This window comes from Podarcis gaigeae, assembly GCF_964106915.1.
Source record: "Podarcis gaigeae genome assembly, chromosome: 6".
NCBI classification, from domain to species: Eukaryota; Metazoa; Chordata; class Lepidosauria; order Squamata; family Lacertidae; genus Podarcis; species Podarcis gaigeae.
This window is the reverse complement of record NC_139682.1, coordinates 34,959,387-34,977,201: the sequence shown is the minus strand read 5'-3', so window position 1 is coordinate 34,977,201 and position 17,815 is coordinate 34,959,387. Positions and strand designations below refer to the sequence as shown.

The window sequence follows — 17,815 nt, the reverse complement described above, 5'->3', positions numbered from 1 at the left end:
AAAAGCCCAGAATTAAGTTTAAGATATTAACTGATACGAAAGAAAGAGGGGGCTTTGCCCTGCCAGACCTAAAGTTGTACTATGAAGCCGCAGCTTTCTGCTGGCTAAAAGACTGGCTACTTCTCGAAGACACTGATGTACTGGACCTGGAAGGTTTTAACAATGCTTTTGGTTGGCATGCATACTTATGGTATGTTAAGGTTAAGAGCAATAAGGCCTTTAAGAACCATATTGTCAGGAAAGCAGTGTTTAATGTCTGGACAAAATACAAAGACTTATTGGAAAACAAAACTCCAAGGTGGCTTTCACCTCTGGAAGCTAAGGCCCGAAAAAGACCCAATACGGAGGCCAAATGGCCAAAATATTGGGAAATATTAGAAAAAGATGGAGACAATTGGAAATTGCAGAGTTTGGAGAAAATGAAGGATAAAGTGCGAGACTGGTTACATTATGCTCAGATTAAAGAAGTCTTTAAAAACGACAAAAAGCTAGGGTTCCAGGTGGAGAAATCGAAGTTGGAAACAGAATTGTTAGAACCAAAGACTAAGGTACTCTCAAGAATGTATAACTTGCTGTTAAAATGGAACACACAAGATGAAATGGTTAAATCAGCTATGATAAAGTGGGCACAGGACATTGGGTATAATATCATGTTCAAGGACTGGGAAAGGTTGTGGACCACTGGGTTGAACTTCACTGCATGTAACGCTTTGAAGGAAAATGTAATGAAAATGATATATAGATGGTACATGACCCCAGTTAAACTTGCCAAGATATACCATTTGTCTGATAATAAATGTTGGAAATGTAAAGAAAATGAAGGAACATTCTTTCACCTCTGGTGGACCTGCCCTAGGGTGAAGGCCTTCTGGGAAATGATATATAATGAGCTGAAAAAGGTATTTAAGTATACCTTCACTAAGAAACCAGAGGCCTTCCTTTTGGGCATTGTCGGTCAGAAGGTGTTAAAGAAGGACCGAACATTTTTCATGTACGCAACAACGGCAGCAAGGATACTCATCGCTAAGAATTGGAAAACTCAAGATCTACCCACGCTGGAAGAGTGGCAGATGCAACTGATGGACTATATGGAACTAGCTGAAATGACTGGCAGAATCCGAGACCTGGGAGAGGAGAGGGTCGAAGAAGATTGGAAGAAATTCAAGACTTATTTAAAAAAACATTGTAATTTGGTTGAATGTTAAGAAAGGATGCTAGATCATAAATAATTGTGCACCACTAAACTAGATGGAATTAAGATGATAAGTAAGTTTGAGGAAAAATTATAAACCTATTGGAGAACTAACAGATTATATTTAAATGAACCTGACACAAGAGTGTAAACAAGATGATAAATTGCGGGCAAGAATTGACAATGATGCAAATGGGAGCGGGAGGTGTGAGGGAGTCCAAAGATGTTAAGAAAGTATGTTATGACATATGTTATACTGTTTCTTTATCTTTGCATTTTTATTCAAAAATCTTAATAAAATATTTATTTTAAAAAAAATAATAACAGAGTATTTGTAAATAGTTTGCAGCCATTTTAACCCAATCTGCCATTTTAACCCATGGAGGTTTAGTTCACTGAGTGGATTAGTTGGGGCTCGAGTGTTTTTCAGTTTGTATATTTTTGTATGTATATTGAGCAGCTGGGGTGTTAGTCTAATTCATGATTTAATACTGCAGGTGTCTTAACATTTTAAATACTTTCAGAAATGAGCATTTCTTTTTTAAAAAATCTATAAAACGATTAAGTTTTCATTTTTGCTTATGCTTTTTTGCAATGTGGAAGCATGGCCCAGTGCAAACATAACTCTCTCCATCTTATCTTAACTAGCTCCAAATACAAAAGATTTGGATGTTTTTCTTCGAAAGCAAGAGTCTGGCTTTGGCTTCCGTGTTCTTGGAGGAGATGGTCCAGATCAGTCAGTGAGTAAATACATTAGCTGTTGTAAATCCTATTTGTCCTTAATATTGTCTTCGCTAATCCACAGTTATAAAGTAACTAAGTTATCAGTATCTCGGTTGCAATTTGTTTATTCCACTGATAGAATATTTTGCTCTTTTTCATGTTAGTGTAACTGTGCTGTTCTGATAATCAGTGGCTAAACTTTAAAAAGAAATACTTTTACCTATAGCTTGATTCGTTGGTAGGGAACTCATTAAACTTCTGAAGATGATTTGGGGTGAGAACTATTGGCTTTCTCCATATGAAAGCCATCAAATTTCCAGGCCCTAAAGTCTTGCACACATTTTTTATCGAAGCAATCAGAAGAAGGGAAGGAGTTTTATCATTTACCAATCACAAGGCAGAAGATAGCTTTTCAAGTAAAACTGAGCAGTGAAATTGAGAAAACAATGCGGTCCTCACTGAGGTGATTCTTATCAACTTTAGCAATAGATGAGAGATAATATGAACAGACATGCTAAGGTCAAATCTGAATAAGGCAAAAATAATTTATCCAGGCAGACAACTGCCAATAAGTACATAATATATTTAACGATTAGCATCTTGTTTATTTATTTGCAAAAGCCAATTTTCTTTGAAAATATAAAAAACAATTTATCATTACAAAAGCTGTGTCTTGATTAAATTGCAGTACCAATACAACTAACAGCTACACTGAAAATGTGATGGGTTTAAATTTCAGATGGAATGTGAAGTCTTGAAGGGCCAAATTGCGTGATTCAATTAAAGGCCTGTTTGTTGGCAATCCACATCTCCCAGTAAAGTTGAATTCATTCATATGCTTGTAGTGAAGTCATTATGTTCCACACTGCCCCTTTCCTCACAAGTGGCAACCAGTTCAGCTGGAGCAGGGAAATGCTGAGTGGAAGGACATCATCTGTATGCTTTAGCTAAACTTTACCAGGCTTGGCCCTTTTTATTTGACAAATTCTGAAGCATTCCTTGTTTCCTCTAGTTGGACACCCCTGCTCTTGTTCTGCATGGGAACACCCAAACGTGCTTATTGTTGGGCTGCTTCCTACATTAGGGCCGGGATCCATAGAGCCCAGTACGTGAGCAGAAATAACTTCAGTGCGTTTGTGTGGGAGGAGTAGGGGTTGTTTGTTTTCTGAATGCATGTCCTCCGCGTTGCATTAGACACTCGTCTGGAAGGTCTCCTGATGCTCAGGAACAGTTTTGCATTGGGTGTAAGGGGCTGCAGTGGGAAAGGGAAGCTAGAAAAGCCATAATGCACCCACAGAACACCCCACATGATCCTTCTTCAGTATAAAAAGACCCTTCTGCATCGGAGAGGGTGACTACAATGTTTCATCCTGTCATTTCTAGGGTTGTAAGTGGTGATAAAGGCAAGCAAGCAGAGCTGTGAATCAAAACTCCCATTGATCACGTTTGTTTGTTTTTAGTTTGACATACTCTGCCACATCCCATGGGATTAAGCGTAGATAACTGAGTTAAAAATGTAGTACTCTCAATTGTGGCGCCTGGACCAACATGTCTTTCCCTATCCATAGCCACCATCTAAGTTAACTTAGCTTAAAGCACATTAACAGTTTCTGAAAGCTTCAGGACTCAGTCTTTTCAGGGAAAGGGTATTCCATAATGGAGATGCATCAACTGTGAACATCTCTACATGTTCTTGAAGTCTTGATGGTACATAGATTGTAAAATTGAATGGGTATTCTAGGCTGAGGTCTTGAGAGCTCATTCTTACATTATCTAAGACTCTAATGCACTAGTGTAATGTGCTTAGAGTGACACATCCCAGACAGAAAGTAGGTTGTTGAATTTTGCACCAGCTGACGCTTCTGTGCTTCAAGGCAGCCATAGAGGACATAGTTTTGCAATGCGAGATGCAGATGTTACTTTTCCTGGTGCTTTCGTTTTTGTTAAAACTGATTACACACGCATTCACCCTTAAGTGTTGTGGGAACATGGGATTTGGGGGTGAACCCAGAACAATTAAATATTGTGATGTATGTGCATTCCTTATCCTGCATAACTATTCTGCTTTGCTGTTAGATCTACATTGGAGCCATCATCCCACTGGGTGCAGCAGAAAAAGATGGTAGACTCCGTGCTGCTGACGAGCTGGTATGCATTGATGGTATCCTGGTCAAAGGGAAATCACACAAGCAGGTTCTGGATTTAATGACTAGTGCTGCACGAAATGGCCAGGTGCTGCTGACTGTCCGCAGAAAGATCTTCTTTGGTGGTATGTGCCACATCTGTCAAGCCTGTCTGTTGCACTTGGTCTTGCCTCCTGTCCTGGCAGTGATTTAGTGCCAAAGTGTGTTTCCATGTCTCTTACAGGGATGATCCACTCTTCTTATGATCAATTTTATGTAATTTATGAGAAAGAAATCAAAGTGATGAAGTAAAAATGACCATGTATCGATGTAAGATACTAATAGATTCTTAATGCTTCAGAATTAATACCACAATTGAGGTTTTAAAGAAATTCATACTCAGGGTTTTTTTAAGTAGTCCCACATTAGCTTTCAGTATAGAAATATGATATATTTAATATTGATTCGCTTTTGGGAAAGCTTCACATCATTTAAGAGACTGGTAGTAGGGCTTGCTGAACTAGCCCGAGTGGGAATTGTATTCCTCTAGTCAGCTTCCAGCCTGTTTTTTAAAAAGACCTCCCATGAGAAGCTCACTTATTTCTTTGCCTACCCAGCCATTCTTGTATCTGGTACATTAGAAGTACTGCTGAATATTGCTATATGCAATGTATATGCATTCAAATCTTTTTTTAAAAAAGAAAGAAATCCAGTTGATGCAGGTGGCTAGGAATGCCAGCAATTTGCCATGTGGACTGTTGCCTTCCTTATGGCAACGGTATTTTTTCTTACTGGTGGTGATGGTGGCAGTTACTGTTATGTTGTTGCAACTGGTATTATAGCTCTAGATTAGGGTCATGGCTTAGAACAGAAACAGAAGGCTGAGCTCCCACTGAATTCACAGCTAGAAGTCATTGGAGGTTGGGAGTGGTATGGTTAGTGGGATCAGCTCATATTGTCCATCGTCATGGGCCAGTCCTTCCTCCAGCATTTGCAAAAGTTGGGTTTTCAGCAGCATCTTGCTGATTCCTGCCCTCCCAACTCCGAATACCTGGAAGCTGTTAATGTATTAATATTATGATATGTTTTGATTCCTGTTATGGACACAAGTCAGCGATAAGAAAGGGAAAAGAAAGATGACAGGCAGCTTCTCTGTCTCCTGTTTAGAATGAAGATGTGTTAAGTAACAAATAGGTTTATATTGTACCTCTCAGCCTCTCTTATAGAATGAGAAGATCAGTTTGACTGAGTATGTGGGGAGGCCATCTGAAAAGTATGAACAGATTGACCAAAGAAAAGCACTTTTTGTCTTTGAACCTCAGCCTGTATGACCAGCCTAGATTTTTGATAGTGCTGCATGTACTTTACAGTACTAGTGCTCATTGTTTCAGTGAGATTACTTAAAGAAAAAGAAATCTTAAGTTGCTCATGAATGGGACCCATTCAAAAGGCACAATAATTTGCTGGCAGTTCCCTTGTTTCCAGGACTCAAGGGCACATGAGATCATTGTTCGTATAAAGATTACATTTTTGGAGAGCACTTTATGCAATATCAGCCCTGATTATGATTTTCCGAATGAATAAAAAATTGTTTAAAATAACCTATTGGCATTCTCTGTGCTAAAAACTGGGGCAATGCCTACTGTAGTATGTTTACAAGCACAGTTTGGTGTTGATTTAAACATGGAGAAACACTTCTAAACACATAATTAATGTTTATATTGTTAGTTGTAACATAGCATGTGTTCTTTAATTGTTTAATGATCTGAAATATTAATGTGTTGGGGTGCACTTTTGAATCCATTTTTTGCTTTTAGCTGCTCTGCACATATCTTTTCAATTTATTGGTTGCATGTAAATGTTGCTAATACATCTAGCTACATACTGAGCATCATTCCTAATTCATTCCACTGTCTATTTCTGTGGTATTCAATAGTAGATCAACAACTAGAAGAAGAATCATCACCCCAAGTTCCCATTTCCTCGCAGAACGGCTCTCCTCGGCTAAACCGAGTAGAGCTACACACCAAGCAATTCCCAGAAGCCTATGATGTTGTGCTGCAACGGAAGGAGAATGAAGGATTTGGCTTTGTGATTCTTACCTCGAAAAACAAGCCACCACCTGGTGGTAAGTACTAAAAAATTGGTTGTCTGCCTTGCTTATCAAGGGAGTTGGGCTGGAGTTGCATCCTTCCATTGTCTGAACCATTTAACATTTACTCCCCAAATAATTTAAGGCTTTACCTCAAGAGTGGGGAACTTCTGGTCTAGAGGCTGAGTGCAACCCTCCAGGCCTTTTTATATGGCCCTTGAGACTCTTCCTATGCCACATCTCCTCCCCAGAGTCACCCCATCTTTCTAGACCACACCCCTCACCAGCCCTGCATTGCACCTTCCTGGCCTGTTTTTGCTTCACCTGTAAGGTGTCCCTGGACCATGATAAGGTCTGAATGGAGGATGGGGAAACAGCCAAAGTGGCATACAAAGGTGTAATTTGCAGTCATCGCTCTGCTCACTTTTGCTTCTGACGCCACCCGCCACTGACATGCAGCTGCCAGAAGGTTGTCCTAAAGGGAATATGGCCCTCAGGCTGAAGAGGGTTTCCCACTCCTTCCTTACAGTCATCCCTTACCTAAAAACAACGGGTGGATGGGTAGAAAGCCCTCAGCAGTTTCTCAAGTTTGTAAAAGGGCCCATGAGTCAAAACATGTTGGCAACCCCTGTTCTGTAGCATACACAGCCTAAGAGTTGTTTCCTCTGAAGTAATACATTTGCTGTGTTTGTACAACCAGTACTGTCAAATGGAAAGAAATAACGGTCTAGCTCTTGTCACCTATGCTGTGGTAATATCCATAACTGACTATTTCATGTTGCGTTAGGGGCTACCCCTTGAAGGTATCTCCGAAACTTCATTTTCATAGAATCATAGAGTTGGAAGAGACCACAAGGGCCATCGAGTCCAACCCCCTGCCAGGAAACACCATCAGAGCACTCCTGACATATGGCTGTCAAGCCTCTGCTTAAAGACCTCCAAAGAAGGAGACTCCACCACACTCCTTGGCAGCAAATTCCACTGTCGAACAGCTCTTGCTGGCAGGAAGTTCTTCCTAATGTTTAGGTGGAATCTTCTTTCTTGTAGTTTGGATCCATTGCTCCGTGTCCACTTCTCTGGAGCAGCAGAAAACAACCTTTCTCCCTCCTCTCTGTGACACCCTTTTATATATTTGAACATGGCTATCATATCACCCCTTAACCTCCTCTTCTCCAGGCTAAACATGCCCAGCTCCCTTAGCCATTCCTCATAAGGCATCGTTTCCAGGCCTTTGACCATTTTGGTTGCCCTCCTCTGGACACGTTCCAGTTTGTCAGTGTCCTTCTTGAACTGTGGTGCCCAGAACTGGACACAGTACTCCAGGTGAGGTCTGACCAGAGCAGAATACAGTGGCACTATTACTTCCCTTGATCTAGATGCTATACTCCTATTGATGCAGCCCAGAATTGCATTGGCTTTTTTTTATTCTTCTTTTTTGTACAAAAACAAGCAGCTGGCCTTGTTGTCTGACCCTGGTTATTCAGAGCATATCTTCCTAGCTTTAAGAAAAAGCTGTACTAGTTTCTTGTGTCTTTCTGGGCTTAATTTGGGGTGCTTATTAGGGCCCCTGTTGCATGGGACTGAGATATCCCAAGGAGTTCCCCCTTCTTTATGGTAATTTGGTAAGGCTCTTTTTCATGCATCTCAGTTTACTGAGTTAATCCATGTGGTGACCAATGATCTGCCCTTTTCTGTTGTGGCACCTGATTTTGGAATGCGTTCTTTGGGGGGCAGTCCTCCTAAAACCAATCCTGATGAATATGCTTTATCAGGTGAAAACATTTTAATTGTTTAGGCCCATGGCATTTTAACTTGGAAATGTTTAATCAGTTTGCTATTCTTAGTATTGTTTTAGCCTGCTGGCTGTTTTTATAGTTATCCATCTTAAAACCCTATGTAATAGGGTAGTAAATTAAATGCAGTCTCAGAAAGCTAGTTGTGCCTTGGACATAGATTTGTGGCATATATAATATAGATGGAAGATTTTTGCAATGTTTCTTTTTTGGGGGGAAGCATAGTGTGTTGCATTTAACAACAAATATGACTTAACTCAGGAAAACCAATCAAGCTGGAGTCCATGTGTGCAATAGTGGATTTGTATCCTTACTTGACACTTGAACAAAGATACTCTTGTCACTAAAATTGACTGTAGATATCTTAACATGTTGGATATGTTTAGACACGATCAGATCAGATATGATGTATAGTGAATATGGAGAGTTTCCCCTTTTTTTAAATAATATTAAGCTTCTGTTAAAGGCAAAAGAGTAGGTAAGCCTGGCATTTTCTGGTCAAATGTCAACCAAAAATACATTTAGAAACCTTATTCTTCTAGTACCAAAAGAATAAAATGTTAATTTCATGTTCATTAAGAATATATTTAAAAACAAATTCTCAGCTATATTCTCCTGAACGCCTTCAGATTTTCCCTACCTCATATGAATAACTACGACAAAAAATTCTATATATTTCCCAGAATATTGTTTTAGTAATATTTGTTCATAAAATTAAAACAAAATACAGATAATGAAATTGCAGATTTGTTTAAACTCATCCAATATATTTTTTGTTAAAAATGTTCATTTCTGGCTTCCTTTTGGGTACATTGACCATAAATCCTAATCTGTTATTTTCTCAATAGCTGTTCTTTTGGTTGCTGTTAATGGAGTGATTTTTTTAAAGTGTGTGTGAGAGAGAGAGGGGGGGGGGAGAGACACTTAGGATTATTTTCATAGTTGACTCTTTCCCCACTTAGTTGCACAGAAAAAAGGCAAGAATATAATGGTTATTTTCAGATTGTATTGTCTGAGACTATGCTTTTAAGAATGATTTGTATGTAAACTGTTTTCTCACAGTACACTTCATGAAGTAGCAAGGAGCAGTGTAAAAAATAGCTATTGCAATGGTACTAGGTCAGTACTTGGAGAGTCATCCTCTTTTTTAAAAGGCAGTTGCTATGGAAACTATTAGAACTGGAGCTGTCACCCTCTGATGCTGTTGAGTTGATTATGTGCCCTGTGTTAGAAATATGAAATACTATTTTCATGCTGCCTAATCAGTGCTTAGACCACATCAGAAAGGAAATGGTTTTTGATAACTAAGCCAATTTTTCTGTGTAATCCTGATGCTGCATAATGCAAAACATTCTTGTGCCCCCCGTAAAAAACAACAACCCAAAACCCAGACCCAATGGAACAAGTATCGTTTGGCACAGAAAATGGGGAGCTTTGGTAGAAAGTTCTGGAAGATAATGAACATTTTTTTTCAGCATCATAAAGACAATAATATCAGGCCTAGGGTTTGTGGAATACTTTCAAAATATTGTTCGTTTCATTACAATTTGCACTTTGATACTTTTTTACAATTGAAAGTTAGCCCACTCTGTGTTAACTTTATATTGACACGTTATTCTTTTCATTTATAGCCACAATATAACATTAATTAGATTAAAACTGAGAAGAAATACAAAAAAAAAAACCCATGGTAGACATCAAATAGAATTAAAAACTAGAAGCCATATCTGTCATCTTCTTTGTGACAGCTATTTCATTAATTACAAGCCTGAATAAGATAATCTCAAATTGCTGGTGGCTTTCTGAAACTGCATGAGATTTACTGTCATAGTTTGAAATGCCATTTGGTAATTTTGCTAAGTACAGCTCCGCACACCTCTGTCCCATCTGTTTCCTTCATGTGATGCATAGTTTAGAATAAAGCATCAGTTCTATACAAAGCAGTTCAGACTTCCAGCTACCACGCAAGGTTTGGAGTGATTCTAGTTTACTTGGTATGTAAGATGTCACCCAGGGTGCTAACAACGTGTGGGAAAAAGCAGCAGGCATAAAAAATTGATGGATACTTGGGATCTTGGGAATGGAATCATAACAAAAACTGCCTATATGTGCAGTGTTGTGTGAGCAGCTAATCACAGAGGGAGTATGAGCAGCTGCAAGGATCTAGGCAGAATTCAGTCTCTTTCTGCTTTAGATCTTCAGGGTTTCAGAAAAGTATAATAATGGCAAAATAAACAGATGCATGTAGATTTAATAATTTCCCCCACAGACCCATAAGCTGAGCAGGAGGGCACCTCAGAATCACTTGATGATACATTTCAAAATAATTGGAGAGCTAATAAGATCACCCTCAAAAAACTGGAGAATAGTAAATAATAGTTAAGCAGTTAAAGGGAAGATCTAGTAAGATAAAGTTGCCAGACAGGAGATTTCAAATTCAATGGGCAGTTTCTCTATTTCCACCACATGGCAGTGGGAATCTTGCTCCCCTTTGTGTAGCTGACCAACAAGTGGATAAGAAAAGAGAACCTTACTTCATTCAGTGGCAAGCCTTATTCAAGTTTTGTACCTAGGGGGAAACATAGCACTGTATAGACCGCCATGAGTGGGGCGGCCCAGAGATGTTGCATCTTAAATATTATTATGAGGTCTTGGAATTAAAACAATTGATTTGAATTATTAAAGACTCAATGGATATCCCTTGGGTTCAGTTGGAACTGGGCCCATTTGAACCAGCCCTACATGCATTCCCCTTCCTGTGCCCGACATGGTTGCAGCTAAGAAAGCTTTTGAACCCCTTTCTAAAAGCAACCTTTAACATGGGGAAGGTTTTCCATCTGTGTGAGAGACATGTCTTAGTACAACCGATCAGTAGGTGAAATACCAGGTGTAGAGTCGACAGATAAAATGAACTACCCAGCAGTACTTATTTCATCCACAACAACTGAATGAACTTCGTCACTTATTAGATCAATGAGTTCATCACAAACTGTCTTTTTCTGAAATATCAAATATCATTTAAACAACACGAACAAAACTAACCCTCTCTTTTTCATTTTTGCCCCGTCTTTGCTGGTTCCCTAACCATGTGCTTAATCTGCATTTTGGGTAATCCAGCAGTGCCTATAACCCCAAACTGAGTACTACATATTTTGATCTGATGATCATTTCACTATGGTCATAGGCTATCAGATGGAGGCTTCCACAGTTAATCCTTCCAGAAGGTACAGACTTTTTAGATTCATGGTTCGTAGACTAAGCATTGTGTGCTCATGCAGTGGTTTGTGTAAATGATAATGGATAACAGTGCCCATATAACAGTGTGTAGTAGAGACATTGATATGACTTTTGTTCATTCTTCAGTGATTCCGCATAAAATTGGGCGTGTCATTGAAGGGAGTCCAGCTGATCACTGTGGAAAACTGAAAGTGGGAGATAGAATATCAGCAGTGAATGGCCAATCAATCGTAGACCTCTCACATGAAAACATTGTGCAGTTAATCAAAGATGCAGGGAACACTGTCACACTCACTGTTGTTGCTGAAGAAGGTAAGAATGTTACTGTTGTACTTTTTAGATACAATAAGATTCAGCTGCCACATGGTCACAACCTGGATCTTTTCAGATGCTTTCAATATTACCTACAGTCATACCTCATGTTACGGATGCTTCAGGTTACGTGTTTTCGGGTTGTGGACTGTGGGAAACCCAGAAGTACTGGAACAGGTTACTTCCGGTTTTTGCTGCATGCGCAGAAGCACTAAATCATGCTTGTGCAGAAGCGCTAAATCGCACATACACAGACGCGACGTTTCAGGATGTCAGCGTTGCGGGTTGTGGACGTCCCTCCCTCATGGATTACATCCACAACCCAAGGTTCCACTGTATCTGAATGAATTGAATGGGTTTCGGATTGAAGGGTCATGTATTCCACTGGTTTCATTCCAATCTGGACAGTCAATTCCAGAAAGTGGTATGAAAGAACTTCTGATGGTCCCTGTGCCATGTCCTGCAGGGTTCTTTATTGTCCCCAGTGCTGTTCAACATCTACATGAAGCTACTTAATTAAGTCTTTTGGTGATTTGCATTGCGATATCATTAGCAGTCTGGTGACACCTAGCCCCCTTTCTCCTTTTATTCAGAATGGGATGGGACAGTGAAGATACTGAATCATAGTCCAGAGTCAGTAATGAACTGGATCAGGGTCATCAAAGTGCAACCCAATCCAACGAAGACAGAGGTCCTTTTTGTAGGTGGTGTAGGCCAGGGAGGTGGTGATCAAACTGTTTTAGATGGAGTTGCACTTCGTGCTCCTACCCAGACCAGTATTATATGTAGACTCAGGTAGCATCTGTAGCATGCGTATGTCACAGTTCTTAAATGGCCATACTAGTTGTCAGTCCATTTTGGGGCAAAGGACTTGACCATTACCTAAAAAGCATCAAGCAGTTTGGAGACTGATTGCCTGGAGCTTTCTATCCCATGAGTCTTCCCAGACCTTATTATCTCCATTGAAGGCCCTCCTCTAACCCCACCACCACCATTTTGAAATTAGATGGGTTGTGGTTGCTTGCACTTGAAATTTCCCCACCAAAGAAACTTGCTTTTGTATCTGGCAAAATTTTCATTTACCCAGACATTAGCCAAGTCCTTACAAAATGAGTGAAAATCAGGGCAAGGAAGATTTTAAAGTACTACATGGGTAAGTAGGAGTGGGAAACGAACCACCAATCTGCTGTCAGTCCCCACCAAGTTACTTTTATCCCTCTAGCAGAGGCTACTTCATAGAGTCCAACTTTGGGGGAGGGGGTAGAGAATGAGGTAAGAATAGGGCTGTGTTTTTAATTTTTTCCCATCTCACTTTGCAGGGATTGGGTGGCAATCTCCTCCTGTCACATCTAACTTCTCCCTTCAAACCAACCAGGCTGATGCAAAATACTGTGCATCAAAACAACCTAGTCCTCTAAGTAACAAAATGACTATTATTCTGAAATCCCATCTGCTGATGTAGCATTGTCCCCATATAGTATTTTCCCTACACAAACAGTTCAGTATAAATATGTAAAATCTAATCACTTGAAAAGAAGCTCTTCTTTAGCTCAGTTTACTGGTATGCTTTTTTCCAGACTACTGCCTGTGCATGTAATTAAACTTGCTATTGATATTTTGCCAGAAAGATGGCTTTCTACAGTATTGAATAATAATCACCTAAAACCAACCTGCCACAATATTGATTCCACTGATTTCACATGTTATGACTTGTGACAGAATATCAAAGACATAATTTATCTACTTGTCAAGGCTTTTATACTTACAACATTCATTATTTTCAAGGAAAGGCTTTCACATTTCCCCCCCACTCCCAATTTCATTTTTTTATATTAAAGGGGAGAGAAGATGGCATTGAGATTATTTTTGTTATTGTTCCTGCCCTTCATCCAAAAGGCCCCCAGGGCAGGTTACAACAATTTAAAATACAACATTAAAAACAGTTTAAAACAACTCATGGTAGTCTCTTTTGTCTTTGGGTTTGAATCGTTGCCACCACAATCTGCTATTTTCTCTAAATGCTTGAGAAGTGAGCCAACTGCAGAAATTTAGAGATGTACCCAATTTTCTGTTCCCTGGATTTTTGCAGATAAAATTGAAGGTAAAATGAGGACCCAAGAATACATAAAGGAAAAAACTGATTGCAAAAGAAAGACTAGGCAATCAGACATCTACATGGTTCAGAGGATACTTTCTTGTGGGTTACATAAGTTAATGATTTATAGAAAATTGCTTAATATAAAGCTGAGTTCAGGTAGGTGTACTTGAAATATGTGCAAGTGTCCAGATCACAAAATATTTGGTGGTTACAGCTATATCACTGAGGGAGGAGCTAGTGTTCATGCCAGTGTGGTTAAAGAGCAGAATTGAAGAAGCTATTAGGCTTCTTTCAAAAAATAGAAGTTTTGTCCAAATGAAAAGGAAAGGGAACTCAAACATTTGTGGGGTGGTGAGTACAAACAAACAGTAAGGGATGCTAAAAAATAATAATAATAACAATGAGGAATGCATTGCTGAAAACATTAAGACCAATGGCAAGAGGCTCTTTAAATACATTCATAGCAGACTGTCTAGGGTAGGCTTGCTGTATGTCTGAAAATCCCAGACATGTCTTCTTTTGGGGGGCCTACATCCCCATCCGGGGGGGAGGGTTGCATTTTATAGGAAATGGCTGGGTTTATGGGGAGCTTTATTTTATTTTTAAACTGTGCTCCAGAAGCAGAAGCGTTTGCTTTGGCCGGAGGTGAATGTGTGTGAGGCCTGCACGCTACCAGCATCGCAACCAGGCCTGCGCGGCTCTTTCCCAGCCTGGGCTGGCAGTGGCCACTAAGGAAGCCACCACCACTGCTGCTTCCTTTTCCTGCTCCATTTGGGCCACCTGGAGCCCAAAGTCTGTGAGTAGCGCCAGGGCTGGGAGTGCTAGAGGAGGTGACAGCTAGGGACTCATGATGAGAGCTGGGACTGGGGTTGCCAGAGCCCGGCAAGTGCTTGGAGCTGGCCCTCTGCCTCTTCCCTGTTGGGGAATTAGCGCAATCGGCAGTGGCAGACATCAGTGGCCCTGCTAGCAACCTCACAAATAAAAAAGCTCAAAAATTTTGCACAAAGAAAAAAAGCTGAATAGATTTTGTTTAGCCGCTGGCCACCTGGATTTTTACTTCTTGAAATATGGCAACCCTAGTCTAAGGAGGTGGTTGGAGCTTTGGATGTCAAGAGATTCAAATGTGTGCTAAAGGAGGATAAAGAGATTGCAGAGAAGCTGAATGAATTCTTTGCAGGAATCTCTCTTTGCAGGAAAGGAATCTGAGGAACAGAGGCAAATAGTTGTGACAAGATATGAAGTTTTAGGCCTAATGGACAAAATAAAAACTGACAAGTCACCAGGTCCAGATGGCAGCAGCCAGAGAGTTCTCAAAGAACTCAACTGTGAAATGGTTGATCTTCTAAACAAAAATAAGTAGCTTGTCCCTAAGATCAGCCTCCATACCTGAAAAATGCAAACTAGCCAACATAACACCAATTTTAAAAACTGAATCCAGGGAGATCCTGTAAATTATAGGCAGGTTAAGTTAACATCTGTCCTGGGAAAACTGGCAGAACGTATTGTTAAGGATTAAATAACCAAGCATATAGAAGAACAAGGTTTGCTGAAGCAGAGCCAGTGTGGTTTCTGCAAGGGCAAGTCCCATATCACAAACCTATTAGAGTTTTTCAAGAGTGCCAACAAGCATTAGTGAAATGGTAAACATAGTGCAGGTATCCCCCAACCTTCGGCCCTCCAGATATTTTGGATTACTATTCCCATCATCCCTTAGCACCGGTCCTGTTAGCTAGGGATCATGGGAGTTGTAGGCCAAAACATCTGGAGGGCGGCAGGTTGGGGATGCCTGACATAGTGTACTTCAGTTTTCAAAATGCTTTTGACAAGGTAGTTCACCAAAGATTCCTAAGTAAGCATAGCAGCCATGGAATAAGAGGACCTTGTGGATCAGGAATTGGTTCAGTAGTAGGAATAAATTGCTGGGGAGGAGGGTGGACTTGTGCATGGGTCCTGCTACAGTGAGAACAGGATGCTGAACCAGATGGGCCATTGGCCTGATATAGCAGGCTCTTCTTATGTTCTGTTTCATAAGGCTGATCTATACCTCCATCCATGAACTGATCAGTAGGACTATAAACAAAGAAAGAAAAGCAGCTTTTGAACCTGCATCACCATAGCATACTAACTACTACTGACTTTGCTTTTCCCTGTTGTGTTTCCATTAGTTGAAACACCCTAAACTAGAAATTAAAAAACCCACTATTAAACTCTTTTTAGCATCTAGAAATGCCAACTTGTAACTTTCTCTGTTTTTTGTTCCCATAGTCTCTTTAATTTAAAGAAAAACAAATTGTGCTTCATGCTCCACAAAGCATTATGTTAGCATTTTGCTCAAAACAGAAGCTTGTCAGCCCCAGTCATGTAGAAAGTAGAAATGCAGGCGGAAGAGGATGAGCAGTGGAGAGGGGAATGAGTACAGACAGATGGCCTTTTCCCTACCTGTGCTTATTAATTAAAACTCTTGAGTGTAAAACAGGAGAAAATGTTGACATTTGTCTTTATGGGGGCAGGGATATTCAAGGCATTTCATAGTAATAAGGCCAAGCAATTCTGTGCTGAACTCTACAAGGTTTTCTTGCATGGCTGGGAAAATGGAACCTAATGTAGAAATCTGTGTTAAGGAATAGTGTTAAGGCCATTAATCTTACCACAAAGTATTGCAGATGTGAATTAATTTGCATTAAAGGAGGGAAAGCATTAACTCAGCACACCTAGTGTCATTAGACTAAAAGTTATGCAAGCCTTTTTGCTTCTTCCAAGATTTACCAGTTCTAAAATCCGTTCTTTAAGGTTTTTCACTGAGGGAGATTGTTTTGTTAGTATATGCTTTGTTCCTTTCTAAGTGGCGCCTTATGTTTCAGAAAGCATTTGTTTTTGTAAGTGTGGCTAGGCTTACTGTGAGCATCTAATCCAGGGGAAAGGAATCCAGATGTTGCTGGATTCCAGTGCCCATCATCCCTAGCCATTTGCCAGGCTGGCTGGGGCTGATGGGAGTTGGAATCCAACAACATTTGGAGGGTTTTGCCGCCCCTCATCTAATCACTGTATATGCTGTGTTGGAGGTAGAGGCACCAGTAAGGCCTTATTCAGACAATTCTGCTAAGATTCAAAATTTGGTCTTGTGTCTGTAGCATTTGGAGGCAGACTGATCTGCTTTGGATCCACTCTGCAGTTCCATTTTGATTCATTATCCATGTCCAAATCAGATCTGTTAAAACTGAACCTATTTTGTCTCCATTTAATATAATGTGGAATTTTAAGAACTGCTGCAGCTTATTTTATTCCTTTTCACATAAGTAGATGAAATTTGCAGACAAGCCCCTCCAGAGTCCTTAAGCCTGCCAGTAGTCAAGCAGATCCATCCAGGGGTTTTCATGTAGGGAAGTGCGCAGATTGCTCCTGCGCATGCACAAAGCGGCAAACCCGGAAGTAAACACTTCCAGGTTTGCCGCGTTCATAACCTGAAAAAACGCAACGTGAAGCAAACACAACTCGAGGTATGACTGTAAATAACCTTTTGTCACCATTTTTTCAGCCTGGGAAGAAGAGCGGTCTGTCAAACTGCAGATAACTCAATAAAGAACCTTATCAGTTCCTTGGCAGTTCACAGACACCTTTCATCCTTCCTTCCAACTGAAGATATATGAGCAATTATACTTCCAATTAAATTGAATTCCAAGTCTTCTTTGTGTTATTCAGTTCACTTTGTAAATAATAAAGGATGGGGAAGAGTCAGCTGTAAGTTTCCATCATAAACCTTCTGCAAAATAGAGCTTTCCTCTTTCCTTTTTTTACAGAGACAGTTCCGTTTGATGTTATATTCTATATTTATAATCCAATTTCTTCCAACCTCGCTTGTACAAATATAATTTGGACTAACATTCAGAGGAGGGTTGCCGAATCATAAATGTAGAGAAGAAAACTTTAAATAAATAAACCATAGGCTCCCTCCCTGCACCGTCTTTTGCACCGAATGAAGTCTTATCTCAAGTTCAAACCTTAAAGTCCTTGCAGTTGGTTTGTTCCACAGTTTGTGATCTCATCTCTTCCAGCACATGTCTGTACTTTGGTCCAATTAAGCTCTAATTAACAGGAGAACCTCTGCTTCCTAATGGCAGCATTGGAGGGTTTTCGGCAGGCAAAGTGCTTTTATACTCAGCGCCTCCTTGCCCCTTGCATTCCATGCCGGAGCGAGAGCCAGGTACCAAGATGAACTGCAAGTGAAGCCTGTTCTCCTTGTCCCTG

At 40.2% G+C, this 17,815-nt stretch overlaps 1 protein-coding gene across 5 annotated transcripts in view; it reads left to right on the top strand.

Annotated features, from left to right (window-relative positions):
• The window catches only part of MAGI3 (membrane associated guanylate kinase, WW and PDZ domain containing 3), a 114,885-nt gene that overhangs the window by 82,326 nt on the left and 14,744 nt on the right, over positions 1-17,815 (top strand). For 3 of the 5 annotated variants that reach the window (XM_083745395.1, XM_083745397.1, XM_083745394.1), the window contains 4 exons: positions 1,841-1,932; positions 3,992-4,184; positions 5,975-6,166; positions 11,287-11,472. In XM_083745395.1, coding sequence (XP_083601521.1) covers positions 1,841-1,932; positions 3,992-4,184; positions 5,975-6,166; positions 11,287-11,472 — 663 coding nt within the window. The remainder of the gene's footprint in view (positions 1-1,840; positions 1,933-3,991; positions 4,185-5,974; positions 6,167-11,286; positions 11,473-17,815) is intronic. The other 2 variants (XM_083745398.1, XM_083745396.1) reach the window with 1 other exon arrangement.